The sequence below is a fragment of the Amblyomma americanum genome, chromosome 6 (genome assembly GCF_052857255.1).
Source record: "Amblyomma americanum isolate KBUSLIRL-KWMA chromosome 6, ASM5285725v1, whole genome shotgun sequence".
NCBI lineage: Eukaryota > Metazoa > Arthropoda > Arachnida > Ixodida > Ixodidae > Amblyomma > Amblyomma americanum.
Window position 1 is genome coordinate 28,916,257 of NC_135502.1, and position 16,846 is coordinate 28,933,102.

At 54.4% G+C, this 16,846-nt stretch overlaps 2 protein-coding genes across 4 annotated transcripts in view; one reads left to right on the top strand and one right to left on the bottom strand.

Annotated features, from left to right (window-relative positions):
• The window catches only part of CdGAPr (GTPase-activating protein CdGAPr), a 250,190-nt gene that overhangs the window by 171,124 nt on the left and 62,220 nt on the right, over positions 1-16,846 (top strand). The gene's annotated exons all lie outside the window — the stretch shown is intronic.
• LOC144095175 (uncharacterized) lies at positions 825-14,058 on the bottom strand. The gene is made up of 2 exons (XM_077628962.1): positions 13,924-14,058; positions 825-1,280 (listed from the first exon to the last, which is right to left on the bottom strand). The coding sequence occupies exons 1-2, from the start codon at positions 13,945-13,947 to the stop codon at positions 825-827; spliced, it is 480 nt and encodes a 159-aa protein (XP_077485088.1). The 5' UTR covers positions 13,948-14,058.

Below are 16,846 nucleotides of genomic sequence, written 5' to 3' on the forward strand. Positions count from 1 at the left end.
CCAGGCGGTTTGGGCTGACCTCCAAACAAGTGGACCGAAAGAAAACATGCGGCCAGCGAGTATCCAGTCGCAGGCCAGATGATCTCGAACTTCGCTCTCGGCAGGACAACGGAGCCACACAAAAAACCGGCCGCCTCTAAACCGGCAACGCACAACAGTGCCGAGAAAGCATGGTCACGAATCGTCTCTCATCCAATAATAATACATCGATCTCGTAAAGGCTGCCAACGCACTTGAATACTTCGCACTGAATTGAAACATACTTCGTCGCATAACTCATTCGTTTAATCTCGGTTACATGAATGCTACAGAAGTCGACCCCAGTCAAGTTTCGAGAAAGAGAGCAGGTTTTGAGAAGGAAAGGCGTGACTCGTCCTTCCTCGACGTTTTTGCACTTTCCTTCAAAAAGTGGACTGGAGTCGACTTCTGTCGCATTCATGTAAACGCGGAGTGCTTAGCTTGAAGCACTCAGGCACGGGCCAGCCCGGTATTGCACTGCCTCCAGGATCGGCCCGGGGCATACTATAGCGCGCGCCTTTTCTATCTTTCCTCTCCTATGTTTTAACTCTGCTACTTTCAGCACGCGGCAGCGAGCGTGGCTCGGCTTGAGCCAGTAGGCAGGCCCGTGCACTTTCCTTTTCTTTCTTCCTATCAGCAACAGTAAGAACAACATGCAAACGCGGCTTATGACGGCTAAGATGCAGGCTCTCTGCCATGCCTTCCGGCGTGCTCATGACTTGCGGCGAGTTCATTCAGCCCGGTGAATGAACCGTCGATACAGATGACACCCACGAGGGGAGGTTCTCACACTGGCGAGAGAAAAATTATGGCAAGCGCGCCACAAGCGCAGCTCGCAGAGCCACGAGGCCCACTCGCGGGAGAGACACTTCAAGGACACCGACCTCTCGCTCCTGCGGATCCTGCGGCAGGTCGGCCGGGTCCGGCAGCTCCGGGAGGCGCGAGTGCTGCCGGTCGTAGACGCACCGATGCAGCTGCTCGTCCAACAGCCGGAAGTTGTCGTACGAACGCCGCAGCGTCCAGCTACGTTCGCGGCTCGTCACCTGGACAGCCCACCAGGTTGCTGGCGCCAGACCACCGCCGCAGATCTCGCCCGCAGTGCCTTGCTGTTGCTGCTGAGTCGGTTGCTGAGTCTGTTGATGCTGCTGCTGAGTCTGTGGCTGCGGAGTCTGCGGCTGCTGCTGGTTGGCCGGCTGCTCGCGGTTCTCCTTGTCCGCCTCGTCGTGGCCTCGCCCGGCGGCGCTCCACTCCACCAGGGACATCTGCGCGGAAGAGGGCGCAGAGGGTCAGCAGCTCTCGTGCGACGCTAGGAGCAAACTCTAAGCAGGTGCCCGCACGCGGGAAAGTCGAGGGCAATGGCGTACCTAGAAGTCTAAGAAAGGCTTCACGAAAAGAAACCCTAGTGGCGCCAAACCTCTGCCAGGCCGACAACGGCCGGCATTCGCCATGTTTCCCGCCCAAAGAGCTCCTGCCGGCACCAGTGAGCCATGGAACTAAAAGCCCCAGTTGCATGCGCTTCGCAACGATCAAGAAAAACGCGACGCTGACGGGGCCGCCGATGGGCTACGTGCGCTGTCCTCCAACCGAGCGAATCAGGGAGCAAATGGCAGACACGCGGGGAACTTCCCGCTACTTAGAGAACAGCTAACTAGGTACTTTGGGAGTACCCAGAGCGGACGGAGCGACGGGCAGCAAAAGTAAAAATGCGAAAAGTTTAAGCTCGGCAAGTCAGACCTCTAACTCAGAACCCCAAGGCGGCATTTTTTGAAAAGCGTGAAATCCAACCGGACAGCCACAGATGGAGTCGCGGGGTGACAACGGTCCCACTGGACACAGTGACGACAGGTTTCTCCCCGCTTCACGGTCAGTGACCCTCGCAGCTTCTTTCTTGCACCAGAAGCTGCGAGGGCACGTCTCCTTATGTGGGTGGGGCCCAAGAACGCGGCCCGCTGGCCTGAGAGAGATTCCCTATTCAGAGGGATTCCCTGATTCAGGGACCTAGGGACTGAATAGTTTTTGAACAACCTGACGGTGTGCGTGAGTATGTGCGCGCTGGCTTAACTTACAATATTGTTAATACTTGGTATAGAACCCTCGTGTACATTTCTTCCTCAGCCCCGTTTCCTACACTCCACCTCGCCAGAACATGCTCATTCTCTCTAGTTTTTCTTTATTTTTTTCAACCTTGGAAAGCACAAAAGCGCTTCACTAAATAATGGGGTGCCTTCGGACGTAGGCACACAAAGCGCGTAGTTTATTTACGATAAAATATTTTTAAAATGTAAAGGGCGTGTTTTAACGTCCCGAAGCGACACACGGTCTTTGAGGAAAGCTGAGAGGGCTCCGCATTATCCTGGACCACCTGGGGTTCTTTAACGTGCGCTGGCAACTCACAGCACACGGGCGTCTTTTCCTTTCCGCCTCCATCGAAGCGCGGCCGCCGCGGCCGGGACTGAACTCGGGTCCTTCGGCTCCGTAGCCGAGCACACTAACGAGCGAATTCGCCATCGCGATGGGTGACTCAATTTAAAAATAGGCATCAAGTCTCTCTGCGTTCACTTGCGCCAACGCTATGTCTCCAAACAACGCCGCTGTGTGCACAGAGACACAATTTTAAAACAGGCGTCAAGTTTTTGTGCGTGCACAACGGAGGTGTTTGGGACCAAGTAAACTAGGACAGGGCATGAGAAACGATGACACAGAAGCGTTGTGTCCTCTCGTCCTTTTCTCTCGCACTCGTCCATTTTCACTTGCGATAACGCCAAGGCTTTTAACGAAAACCAACTTGACACCCTCACAGTGTTGTTAGGGGCCTGAATCGCGCGGAGGAAGCCAAAATCGCGGAGGCGCAAGCAGCCGCGGATTACGTCAACAGCGCCCTCCCCGCCTCTACCGCCCCAGCAAGATTCGACCATAAATCCACCCCTGGATGCGACGGACTTCCTCCGCCGTTTACGACATCGTCGGTAAAGTATGACGTAAAGAAATCTCTCTGACATAACCAGTGGTGCTGATACCAATGCAAACGCTATGCAAGTGTGGGCTGCGGTATACAAACAACACTAGAAAAGGAACTATTTCCCTTTCGTCACCAAAACCTCTGTCGTCGAAGCAGCCCGACAGGCGCACCAGTGCCTCGACCAGCCACACTGCCGGCTTATGGTACCACGTGCCCTTGTCGTAAAACGCTGCAGCCGCATTTGCCGCGAAGACCAGACGTCGCAGCGCCACGTAAACTACAGACAGGCGAGCGGCGCCAGCAAGGGCAAATTTCTGCGTAACTAGAGGAAACTAGGAGTGTACTATCGCAGTTTCTGCGGCGACGCTGCACGCAATTCTTGACGCGGGAGAGTTTCCGTTCCGAGAAGGCAAGCGACCCGTGACCATGTGCTACGTGCAGCGTGTTGAGTAGGGCGTCGGCGTTCATTCAAGAAAACCGCCGGAAACATCCCAATGTCAGCTCAGCTTAGGCGCTGGTGCGAGAATTCCTGCCTCTCCATTCATGACGCGGGGCACGCTAAAAGCCCAACGCGTATACAGCTCGCCCTCTTACGGCGACATGCAAAGCTAATCGTGAAATCGTTACGCGCTAAATAAACAGGGCTTCGCCAGCGCCCCCAGACGAAGCTCGAACGTTGACTGTTCGGTCTGCAATGTTAGTCATTACACATGTGAGCGAGCGCTAGGCAAAGTTCTTGCAGCGCGCTGAGTATTCAAGCACCGAGACCGTGTATATTCAAGACCTGTGTCAGGTGCCATGCACCTAAACACAGCAGTAGGGCCAGAGGCCACGGTGTTCCCGAGTTCACCGGTTCGATTCGCGACGCCAAGCCCACATTTAAATCGAGGCGGCCGAAATTCAAAGATGAGATTTCGCCGAATTATACTTCGGCGCTCACTGACAAACCCCAGGAGGTGGATATCAATTCGGAGTCCTGCCCCACGCCACACTGGGTAGCCGCTCCCTCGGTTTTGACACGGACAAGTCCGACATTGCCACTATCAATTTCAGATCAGATGCAGCTGGATCGACGGGCAATTTCGTTTAGGCCTATCAGCGCCGGCGATTTAAATGCGACCATCAGGTTTTTCGTGAAATTCGGTGGACGAACATAGGAAGCCGCAACAGCAGCGTTCAGCCGTGCCGCGCAGGGTGGTACCACAGCGCGGTGGGAACGCGGATTCCCACACATCGCAGGCGATGACAGCCCCGCACGATTTCCGTCACGGGACGGCTCCGGGACCCGCCGATCGCGTCACGACGGAACCGAAACTTAATCAGCCGCGACAGCAGCGCGGCGCCCCCGCCTGGTGCCCAGCCAGCCGGTCTGCCGGGTGGATGGATGGCCAGCAGGGGGTTCTGGACAATGGAAGAGCTCGCATGCCTCAGCAGACCCGCACCACCACCCGTCAGGAGGGTGCAAAAACAAAAGAAAACCGCCAGCACAAGAGCAGATACCAATAGTGGAGAAGCAGAGAGGGTTGTGAGGGGAGAGAACGAAGGATCGGTGGTCCGGTGACCTTGAGCCACCGTGGCCCCCTTTCCGGCGCGGCCTTCGCGAGAGAGCAGCGCCGATTGGTTCCGCGTAACATCTGCGCCGCCACAGCAGCAACAGCGAGCAGCCTCCCGCCCGCTTTATAAAAAAACCGGCCTGCAAGCGTGCTGTTTGAAGCGCCGCGAGCCCGTCCACCCTCCCTACCCACCGCCCTTTGTTCCCCCCTCACAGTCTGTTCCTCCTCGGCTATCTGGCTCACCGCTCCACCGACCGTCAGGGATTAAGCACGAGCGGCCGAGAAGCGCTCCTAATTGCCGTCTCATCAATCCGCCGCTCCATCATTAGAGAGCCGCGCTCTCGCGCGAGATGCCGTCGGGAAATGCGGCGAGCGAGCACAAATGTCCCGATTCTCCCGGGGCGCAAGCGGAAGTGGCGGGCACGGAGCTTCCTTCCGGGTGGTGCTGTTCCGGAGCTATCTGCGCGCGGTCGTAAATGGCGCTCAGGGGACGCGAAAACGGCCTCACATCATTCGTGTTCTCTCTTTGCCGCTCTTCCCCCTTCGGCCATAGGACGCGAGCGCAAGAGGACAGTGAAGGAAGAGAGTTCTTCGCTCCCTTTGCAGTCTAAACACCGCTGTCAGAACACTTTACTTTTCGTAAGCACAAACTTCTCGTAAGCATAACTCTTCTCGCCACAACGATATCCTGTGAAAGCAAGGCGCGGACAAGGAAAAAAAAAAAAAGACCACGAAGATCGCGTCATATGACGCAAGTGTCGCAACTGACAGGCGCGAAACTGCATTCCCTATTGTTTTTTTTCCCTTATCTACGTCTCGTTCGTGCACCTGGAAGTGATGCGCCGGCGGCCGGTTTCCGCCAACAACGGCATTCTACCCCCAAGAGTGGGCCGTTCTCCCGGCGTTAGAAACCCTCCACTTTGCTGTTATAGTTCAATTGTGCTGTCGTGTCCGTCTTCCGCTGTCACTCGAAGCCATGGTCAGGCTCATGTCGGGTGCGCCCCTGTGACACTGCCAATCGACCACAGAATCGGTTTTCCCAAATAGTTTGTGTATATCACATCTCCCCCTATCCTCTCTTCCTGTCCCCTCACCTCTTTCATTTCATTTCTCCATTCTGCCTGCTATCCTTTATATATTTCCGCTGCCCCAGCTTAGGTGCTTCAGTATATCGATGGCAGATGCCGGGGCTAGCAAAAAACCTTTCCTTCCCTTTTATTATCATTTTAATAAAAACCACTTACTACTACTAGAGCCTCCTCTTGCCTTATAGCTGTCCCACACAGTAAAAAAAAAACACCTTTAAGAGCGTAAACAGTGCTGGAGGCACATTCGGAAAAGCTTGGGCTGAGCACGCCGACATCGTTAGTGCACCCATGCGTCCTTTAAGGCTGCAGATGTGTTGCAGTTCCAATGAATGCTATGGTGCGTAAGGGCGCAGCTTTGGGGCTATCCATCAAGCGTGCACATAGTATGATATGAGCTATTCGAAATGTAAATGGTAAATTGTGGGGTTTAACGCAGCGAAGCGACAAATGCGCTATGGAGGACTCCGTAGTGAAGGGCTGCGGATTTTAAGAGCACCTGGGATCCTTTGACGCGCGCTGACATCGCACAGCACTCGAGCGTTTCTGTATTTCGCCTCCATCGAAATACAGCCACCGCGGCCGACATCGAACCGGCGACCTTGGGATCAGCAGCCGCACGCCAATATCTCTAAAGTCCCCGCGGAAGGTGTGAGCTATCCAAGCTTTTCGTTAAAGAACGGGCCCTGGCTATAGGTATCGACATTTAAACTAAACTAGCCCAGCACCTGCAGATCGGGCCGTATACTGACCGTTTCTTCAGAGTATTGGAGTCATGCGCGCCCTGAAAGGCGCTGAAAATAAACTAAAAGCCCGTTCTCGCTCTCTTTCAACAAAGCTAACCTCCTCATCCTCTACGCTGGCAAACAAGGCTTGGCTTAGTTCTGCCAGTTGCTCTCGCCCTTTTTCGTTAACACTCCTTTGGCGCCAGGGCATGGACTGCGGCGTGTGCGGCTAGCCAGGCGCACAGAATCTTCCACCGTATGCTGCGACAGAAAAGCGCGGTACAAAGGACAAGCAAGGAAAAAAAAAAAGGAAATGAGTGTCCCTTGCCCTTTTCCACGCCACTAGGACAACGCATCTGCACGGACGCCCACGGATGGCCAAAACGCTCGATAGTGTTCGGAGCGCGCACTCGGATTAAGCCTCCCCCGCGCGCTTTTCCCGTGACCCGTGACGAGACCTCCCCGGCTGCTGTCTAGGTTAGGTTAAACCCGCCGTTAAGGCAAATAACACCCCTGTGGTCTGCCTCCACAAGGAAAGCGCTGCACATCCACCCACGTATACAGACCAGGCAGCCCGGTACAGTTAAGTGCGTTCCACTAACGAACCATCGAGGCCAGCATCCCACCACCAGAAGACATACTCGCCGCTGAGCATGCGGGTATGACCCTAACCATTACTGCACCCCCCCCCCCCCCCCCCCGTCATCCGCGTTACTTCTTCAGCGCCAGTAAACAACGAAAAAACAACTAATCGGCGAAGAGCGCTGCGCCGGTTCCCCAGCGGCCTGCATACCGTGCATGCATTTCGCCGACACCTGCGCGGCTCACGGCGACGCATCCTTGGCGCCACGTCTGGAGGCGTCGAGCGGCCGGCGAGGCGACGTCGTGACGGCGAATACATTACACGCGAGCTGGTGGCGCAGGCATCTTCTACGCAGCATGAACACGCACGCACAGGCACACCAATACACATACACGGAAAAAGTTATTGCTTTCTCGAAAGCCGTTCGGAGCAAGTCTTCGGAACAAGCTATCCTTACGGCGCCGGAATGCAAAAACGTCAATCGGCGGGTGCGCCATGATTTCAGAGTGCGTCAAAGGATTGAGAATGTCAGCATACCGTTACCCCACACCGCTGCCATCAATGACGAGCACTATAGCTAGGCACCTGAATCACGTGCACGGGAAGTTTACTGCATGCTCGGTAACGGCGGTGGTAAGCTAAAACGCTTCACTAAACGAGCTTGCGCATTACACAGCCAGAGGCTAGCCCAATGATGCCGCACATGATAACGAAGTAAAGGATAACTACACTAAAGGGGCCAGCTAACAAAAATAGAAGAATCTGCCGAGAATACGTAACTCAGCAGTCGGTGCTCCTATAGCGAACGGAAAAAAAATTAAAACTGACAGTTATCAGATCCTACAAAAAAAGCACCAGCTCACATATGAGAACACTGTGCTGTAGGTGAGGCCTCCAGCACAACTGCTTCAGCAAGTTGTATGCAGGTACCTGTAATGTTCCCGTAAAGTAATAACGAAACTCCAAGCTTTGTCACAGCAATACTTCCAAACACGAGTCGCCCAAAGGCTCGCTCTTGGCAATGAAACGGGAGAGCTGTTTAGTAACGTTAAGCTATAAGAAGGCGAACGGCTTCGTCGCGGAACGAAAGAAAATGCGAAACAATAGAAGGAGAAAATGAAAGACAAAATAAGCGGTGGTTAAACGCAATAATTAAAGAGAATAAGAGAAGGAAGCAACCTTTTTCGTTTCAGTTCTCTTCAGAACCGTCGGACGACAGCAACGTTAACCGCTTCGGTCCAGTCCCCACAACATAAACGCCCCGGTAAACAGAAAGGCGGAGCCCTGTACAGTCGTGAGCAATACGATATACGAGTCGTGAGGAATATGTTCCCATTTACCTACTTCGGAAGCAAAAATTTTGGTTTGTTATAAGCTGTAGGACTCAACTCGCATGACAGATGTAGTGTTATACTATGCCGCGACTTTTCAATGGCTTACGTACCAGCAAAGCGCCGGTAGAAAAATATGGCCTGCGTTCCATCAAAGCTAGGTTCCTGTAGTAATTTTTTAAAGTATGAATGGCGAAAAGGTGATACTATATCATATGTAGTTATTTTTTCTTTCTCTTGTGCTTTGTTTACAATTCTCAGAGTACTAATTGATAGGCAGGCAATTTTCTGCGCTCTATGTTCGCTATATGCCATGTACAGGGGGCCTCGGGTTCCATTCAAGCAAAAACAGTTGGCTTTCCTGCCTGAGCGTGCCCACATATTTATGGGGTAAATAAAAATGAAATGAAATAAAATTAAGTGCGCGAAGTTCGAGCATTCATATATCCATTACTCCATGCTTACCCGTGACAAGAACTGTTTTTTCTGCTTTCTAACCAGTTTTCCTGTTGGCGTATATCAGCCCATATACATACTGAAGTCCGCCTTTTTCACAAAGCCACTCTGTGCATGCGCGCCTGTTCTTCTCCAGCTCCACTCGTTAAAAATGAAACCTACTGCGCATGCGCAGTTAGTGACAGGCGCGTGCGACAGATGGCGGCAGCTGTCAAGCACACGCTTGCCACTTCGCAGGCGCAGTTGGCTCTTCGTGGAACCAGATCGCGCCTGCGCCTCCCACGTGCGTTTGTTTTCAACCGGTAGCAGACGAATTTTCTGCACTCCCTAGAGGGCGCCACATCTTGCGAAAAAGGCGGATTCAGTAGAGAAAAAACGAAATTGGCAATTTTGTCAAAAAAAAAAAAAGTTCGTTCCCTTTCATATTGCTCACGACAGTGCGTCTACAAACGCGCAGCGTTCCGGCCCCCTTACGGCCAAGTACTGCGACAGACTCGTCGTTACTGCGCAAGACAACTCTCGCAACAAAAATGGAAGCGTAAAACAAATTGCTTGCGCCTTTTACGACATCAACATAAAAAAAAAAAGTAAGCATCCGTATTCCCGCTTCCGCAGCCGTGGATACGATGCAAACACCTGCAGACCTGCCTTAGCGAGAGAACCGCCAACGAATGGTCTGGGACCATTCGCAGAGAAAAGGGTTGCAGCAGCACAACTGCTTCGCGCACGAAACGACCCCAGAGAGCGTGCACCGGCCAGCCGGCGAACCCGGCTCGCGTGGCGTGGCCCGGAGGGCTGCCGCCCGCATCGGAGGAGCCAGTCCGGTTTGCGCGCGCTGCTCGCGTCGTCCCTGCGTGCCCCGAGTTCATCCTGGCGGCGGCGTAATCAAGATTTAATGCCGCGGCTGCATTCCAGACCGCCAGGGCGCGCTCCTGCCTTCCGCGAGCACGCGTAAAGACAGATTACACGCAAACGCGCCGGTCTCTTTGTTGCGGCATTCTATCTCTCTCTCTCTCTCTGCTCAGCCTCCTCTGCCGCCAACCGACCCCGCCCCTCGACTTAAGCCAAGCCGTGCCGCGAACCGTCAACGCGATCGGCGCCAGCAGCGAAGTAAGAGAGACGACGCCTCTCACGAACCAGCGGCCCATCATCGCGCGCCGTGGAGCAACTCGAGTCTTGCGCAACGACCGCTCGTTCCGACCAGAAAGAAAGAAGACAAATAATAGCGATAAGCGTACGTTCCTTCGATAACGTCGACGGAGGGAGCTGCGCCTCTGAGAACGCGCGGTGGCTTCACCGTCGTGCATATTTCAGCGGCGCCCGCCGCGGACTCGCGTACCGCATACTCTCGTTTCTAACCTATGCTACCCCCTTTTTTCAACCATCAGCGTCCGAAAGCAAGGCGAGAGACCTCGCTCTTTTCTGCGGACCCTCTGGGTGCAACACCTGGTGGCAAGTTCTCGAAAGCGCTGTACATACGTAGCTTTTAGAAAGGGTCTCACGAATGGCAGTAGCACTGGCTGTTGAATGTAGGCGCAGTTGATCATTGACGCCATTATTCATTGCACATAGTTCAAACATTTTCACATATATTCGCAATTTGCAAATATTTAAAATGTTTACAATTTATTTTAATATTTCCAATATCTGCAATCGTCACTGAGCGCAAACTGCAATGAATAGACACGCGTGCCAGAAGTATGTATGCGGCTTTAGCGGCAGTAAATGCAAGGATGCGTGCCGCTGATGTTGACGGGCGCAGCAAGGTCACGAGGAAAAGCCACCCAACAGAGGCTAACCGCGAGTAGAAAGCTTCACAGAATGTGCCTAGCTCTTCGAAATGAAAGAATGGAAAGGAACGGTTCTCAAAGAAAATGCATCCGTTTTTTTTTTTTCTGACGACAGCGCTGTTCCATGGTTCTTACGAGGCTTTCGTTACACTGGATAACGAATGATTCCAAGAGCTCGTTGTTTCAACTGGAAGACGGCTACCAGCGAAGAATGGAGGCGATCGACCACGGGTTGCCCTTCTTCAGCTGCAGCAAGTGCGGCCTCTGATCTTAACGGGCGCGGGCAACAACCTGAACCTAATGCCGGCATCGGACGTGTACCTTTAAGGAGTAGCACAACAGTGCACGTACAGGCCAAAGCGGAACTAGGCTGACACAGACACACACGTGTCTACAAAATAGAGGATTACTTTTCACAGCAGCAAGAGCGAAGTGAAATATGCGTTAAGTTGGATGATGAGCAATTCCATAACGAGCAACGGATGGAAAGGATGCGTGATTTAGAACGCATGCTTCAGTAAGCCTGGAAGCCACTCACTATTGACGCAATATGTTTTCCGACTGAGCAAAGAACAGGCGCGCCCCCTGGTACAGACAGGGCTCATCGGTCTGGTCAGCCATTGTGCGCCTGTGCGGCCGTCTCGTGCTACTGGCCAACAACAGTCCCGTAGCCTACTGCCGCAACAGAGCGGAAAAGAATATAACTGCTGCAATCTCGTAAGACTTCAATAGAGCTACCAAAAATAATGGATAGACAGATAACGAAGAAAGAAAGAAGCTCAGATGGCGCGTCAGTAGCGGGAGGAGTGTGAAGCAGATGGCTTCGTCATTACGGCACGTCCCTAAGGTCTGTGATTTTTTTGTTGGGTAACGCGCCCACTATTCTCGCCCGAGACACGCGTGTCTCAGTCGGTCGTTCACCGGCAGTGTTCCGCGATCCAGCGCACAGCGAAGTGGTCGGCACCAGGGCGAGGGTGGGGAGGACGTTACGAGTTGAAAAGTGAGCGCACAGACACACACACACACACGGGGACACCGGCGCGTGGAAAATCTGGAGTTGATATTGGCACCCTTCCAGCCGCCGCCATCATCCGCAGCCCAGCTGCGCGAGCGGCAGCAGCCGTGCAGTCCCCTCGGGGCGCAAACAGTGCAGCGGCTTGCCCGCCGGTGGCCCAGTCCCAAGATAGAAGGCAAAGAAGCTCCGCAGCCCTGTGCGGCCAGACGCGGCAGCACACCCCGGAGTCGGCTGTGGGGAAGAGCGTGAAAAAAAAAAGAGAGCGGCGTCCGCGACCAGGCGCCGCTGTTTTTATGTAGCTGCACCAAGCCTCCGGCTTTCTTCTGGGCGCCAGGAACACCAGTCGCGGGGAAAGACAGCGGGTTCCGTTAAAAGTTTACCATGGCGGCCGTAGTAGCCACGGAATGTCGACGTCGCCCCCCTGACACGTGCGGTAGATGTTGCTTAGCCTCAAGAAAGATGGGAGAAATGCCCCTTGAAAGGAGCCTTTTCAACTAATAGCAACGACCGATTGTCATGACGTCGTGGTTAATCCCTTAATCCGTGGTTAATCCCTTGTACCTGACAGCCCCCTTGGATACCAAGCTAAAAGGCGAAAGGGGGTTGGTTAACCCCGACGCACTGACAATCTGTCAACGTAATTCTCCTTATTTGGGGGGCATTAGTCGCATCGCTCTTGAGTTGTATCCCGCTAAAGCTGCTTTACGCTACAGCGGATCAATCAGCCAGCCATCCGTCTAGATGCTAAGCAAGTCCCGCTGCATTTGAAACAGGAATCAAATAGAGGCGGTATGGCGCACGCTTCTACGGACATGTACAATACCGCTCGCAGTGAGTTCAAACTACACCGCTTTAGAGACCACCGGTCCGCCTAAGCGGCGCGACAACGTGCGACGAACACCACCAGCCGGCGCGCATATACTGCACCATAGCTAGCCTCGAGAGGCCGCATGCAGCGCGCCGACCCTAGCGAGCTCAGCGGACTGGCAGAGCGGCCGGTCTAAAGTTGGGGGCACTTTCCCCTCGAGGCCTGAGCTGCTGAGTGCTCCGCAAATACGGGGAACGCCACAGGTGGTTCGGCCGCCGAGACGACGATGACGCCAGAGCCCGGGCTACGTTCGACGCACACACTGCCGTGGCTGGCCAAACATCTGGCGGCAATGCAATCGAAACGAAAACAGCAGCACCGCCCAATGAACGGGAGGCGGGTGGAGTAGAACGCGGGAGCGAGAGGTCGTTCGAACGGCGAGACTGCGGCGGAACGCGGGAGCCGCCGCCGCCGCGAACTGCTGCTAATCGCCGCGACGTCCCGGCTCCTTTCGCCGACCCCTCCCCTTCTCATTCACGGCTAGCGCCGGACGAAAGAGAAAGGGGCGACGGCGGAGGCCAAAGAGGAGCAGCAAGCACAAAAGACGCGCGGCGCGTCTCATCACGCGGCGGCGGCGCGGAGGATTCACGAGCGTCGCGCCGCTCCGACACAACACAATGCGGGCGGCTCAGCCGAAGCGCACATAACGAGAGAAGACGCGATAGGGATCGCCGCGAGGTCGTGACGGCGGCGCGCAAGCGAGGTGGCGAGCCCGGCAGCAGCAGCAGCGGAGCAGAGCAAATACGCCGGCGGAGGAGGACGGGGGAGGGAGATAAGCATCGGCGACGAGGCTGACGACCGCTTCTTCCAAAGCCCGCGCGCCTGGGCTACTGACCCCGCGATATCCGACACACGAGGGGCCCCCTTCTCCTAGCACCGGCAAATGGAAGCGCGCCCGTGAGAGCGAGAGTGACTGGTTTAATTGCAACATTTAGGCGCATTCGTTACACTGAGCGGCCGGCCTTGGGCTTTTCAGCCTTGCGCAGGGGCCTCCTGCAGGGTTTTTGAAATTTTCCAACAGAAGCAGAAGGGAGAGACTGGTAACATCGCTCAACAACATTTAACAGAGCGATGAAAACGTTCAACATGTGACCGACAGGTAAGCAGCCTATTTTTCTCGTCACGAATTGAGCTAGCACTGCGTCACAGTGCTGCCGAGAGCGTAGCAAAAGCCACTATAAAGGCATTATACGTCGCCTGTGATATGTGGGCTTTCTCACATCACACAGTGGACCAAAAAAGAAAAAAAAGGTGGCGGGGACGAGCGCCATGTGTGTGCACCGGAAGTGTTAAACACATTTTGGAAGAATCACATAAAAGACAAAAACAGCGCGCTTTCACGATGTGATTCCTCGTCGCGAATGGTCGGCCATCTTGTTTAGGCCACGTGAGCTCTGTGGCAAAGCCTGCTTGCGGAATTTCGCACAAGGCCCGCTGCCACAGAAAAATGAGCTCCATCGCTGTCTTTAGAAGTGCTGGTCGCCAGTCCTAGGGCTTTGGAAACATCAGCAACAGTGCGGAGTGAATGGTTAACACTCACCTGGACTGTCCCCAGGTCCATCATGTCGTAGTGGAAGTGGGCGCATTCTCCCAGCTTGGGGAACCGCGTCCCAGTCTCAGAATTCCTGCACAGGGAGAGAGCGGATGCGAGACTTTAGGCGAGCACGAAATAGGCAATGTCATTCTCCAGAGCACTTACTCTCCACTCTGCCTGGGTAAACGCCATCGTTAGCCAGCAGGCGAACGTGGGAGTTTTCTTGGCTACGACATATTGCTCCGCCAATGGGGACGTCGTTTAACGGCTGAAGATAACGGCAAAGGAAAGATAACAGTCCAGCAAACCCTCGATATGCATCTTTCACGGGTGGGGCGGTATATGCAAGGGACAATCAGCAAAAAAGCACGGCAAATATATATTTCTGTAGATTTTTTTAGCACCTGCTCCCAGACGAATTTCTAGGAAAATCGACACTGCATTTCCCGGGCAAAAAAAAAAAAACTTCTGAAAGGGCCACAGCTGATCTGACGACAAGCTAACACGAACTTGAATATCGGTGCTGTATACAAGGAAGGAAGACCTGAAGTGTGCAACAACGCTTAGCTTAAAAGCCGCGTTTATATTTGACGCCTACATGCGGCCAAGCGCGACGCTATACGTCGTCTGTACAATGTTTGTGTGCATAGTACAAGAAAGCCTGCAGGGAAGAAAAAAGGTTGTGAGGGGAGTGGAAATGAGCGGCAGTTGTCCGACCTGACTCCTGCGCAGCAGCGGGGGGGGGGGGGGGGGGGGGGGGGGGGGGCAGAAGTTCAGGTTGTCACCACCCGCGGTCTAGTGCGGGTGTGTACGCCGCTTGTGCTGGAGAGTCGGCCACGGCGTGGCGACTGTACCGCACCGCTTCTCTCGCTCTTTCAGCCTTCATTCAAGGGCCCAGAAACAACAAGTCAACAGCCGGAGACGCGCCTTGTTTATATTCGCCCCATGCCCAACCATTCCGGAACTTGCGCCGAATTCCAGCCACCTATATCGGTTATTTTTATTTCGACAAAAGCAGCACGAGAGGTGTTACATAATTAAGAAGCAGAAAAACAAGCAGGAGGGGGGGGGGGGGTGCAAGGTCCGGGAACGAGTGCTGGCCAGTGTATATCGCATTTCCGGGCTTTGAAGAACACAAACACTGTAGGAATAAAATTAAAAAAAAACGGAAGTCTAGGCGTAAAAACCACATCACTAGCCAAAAACACCCGCCGCTATCGCCGACTAATGCCGGCGGCCATCGGTCAGCGCAGGCATGCATCCTGGGCGGCCTTTCCCACTGCCCCATTCATTATATCCGAAAGGCGGTGAAGGGAATGCAGACGAAACATCGGGCTCATGTTCGTCAGAGAGACTCGGCGACATGAAAACTGCGATAAACTAAATGAACAAGACAAATAATAATATAAATATCTGCTGCGTGTTTGGTACGACATTTAGCTTCCTGGAGCATCAGCTCCGAAGGTAACCGCAAGAATGGAATGAAGCCACAGGACACAGATAAGTCACACCGTCCAAGCTTTGCAGCCGAGAGCGCTCTTCGTACGAGAATGTAGCTTGAAACTGTTACAGCGTGCAGCAACAGTGTGTGCATATCTGTCCCAGCGACAGAGGGGGGCGGCAAAGCGTTCGGCTGCCACCACCAAGTTCCGCGGTTCGCTTCCCCGCTACTGGACGCGATTCCAGTTTTGGGATATCTCCATCCAGGCCAAAAGCGCGCAACGTAAATCTATCAGGGAAGCGCTAAAAGCTGGTCTTATGACTGCTGACCATTAAAAAAGAAAAAGAAAAAAAAGCGCGACGTGTGCGCCAGCAGCCCCGCGACGTGCCGCAAAGTGGCCGCCTTCAATCTCCATTACTCTCTCGTAAAGGCCCCGCCAAAAGTCGACAACGGCGCGATGGCAGCCTATAAAAAGAGCAGCCGAGCGCGCAATATAGGCGGCGGCGACGCGGAGGCAGCAGCAGCACCGGGGGCAGGAGGAGCACGAACACCGCGGGAGGGAGAGGCGCACGACAGCCGCGCGATGATAGCGCGCAGTGGCTGCTCCCGCGACGCAGAGAGCAATGAACTACCGCGCGCTGCTCCCGCTCAAGCCGCGGTGTCGGCGGCGGTTTGATATCCAGCCAGCATTTGCGGCCTCAGCTCGGCTGCAGGAGGAGGAGGAGGAGAGAGAGGGACCCACTTGCGCGCGAGTGCTCGAACCCGATGAAAGGACCCGGAGGACGGCCAGCTGGCCTATCGCGAGCGAATGGATTGCTTCACCCACCGCCGCAATCAACGGCAGGTTCAGCCTAGGGTCCCTAGCCAGCGCCGGCCCGGCGAACGACCTGTGCGCTGGCCGACAGCCAGACGCGACGGCCACGTCGTTAACGTAGTCTGCAGCACGCAGTTGCCAGCAAAAAAAGCGACGAGCGCTTGCCGCTGTCACCGCGTTGAGTCCACGTGGTCGACAGACCAGGCACGTCTGCAGGCTCCCATCAGCAGGTTTGCTGAGTGACGCGAAGTCCCCGGTCTTCCAACGGAGGCGCGAGGAACGCACGAACGTCGCGTAGTACGTCGGGGAAGCCAACGATTTCTTAGGGATGCAGTGAAAGTAGGGGAATTAAAGAAGTCAGTGTAATCTCTCCATTGGCTGGAATGCTGTACTACCCCGCATCCGCTTCCTCTTTTTCACTGAAATGTACTGCACAGGGGGTACCCGTCATCACTGTAAAGGAATTCAACGCCTTGGAGAACGGATTGTCAAACAACGCGCGATCTCTCCTCAAACATTCGTTATCACGCTTTGCCGGCACGCTGCCTATGAAGGCGATAGCTTTCGGTTAGAGAGGATAATTCGGCCATGCGATCGCACAGGCAATGCCGCAGAGACGCGTTTGTGATCGCGTTGCTAAAGCTAACCAACTAAGACGCAAACTAGTACAGCTG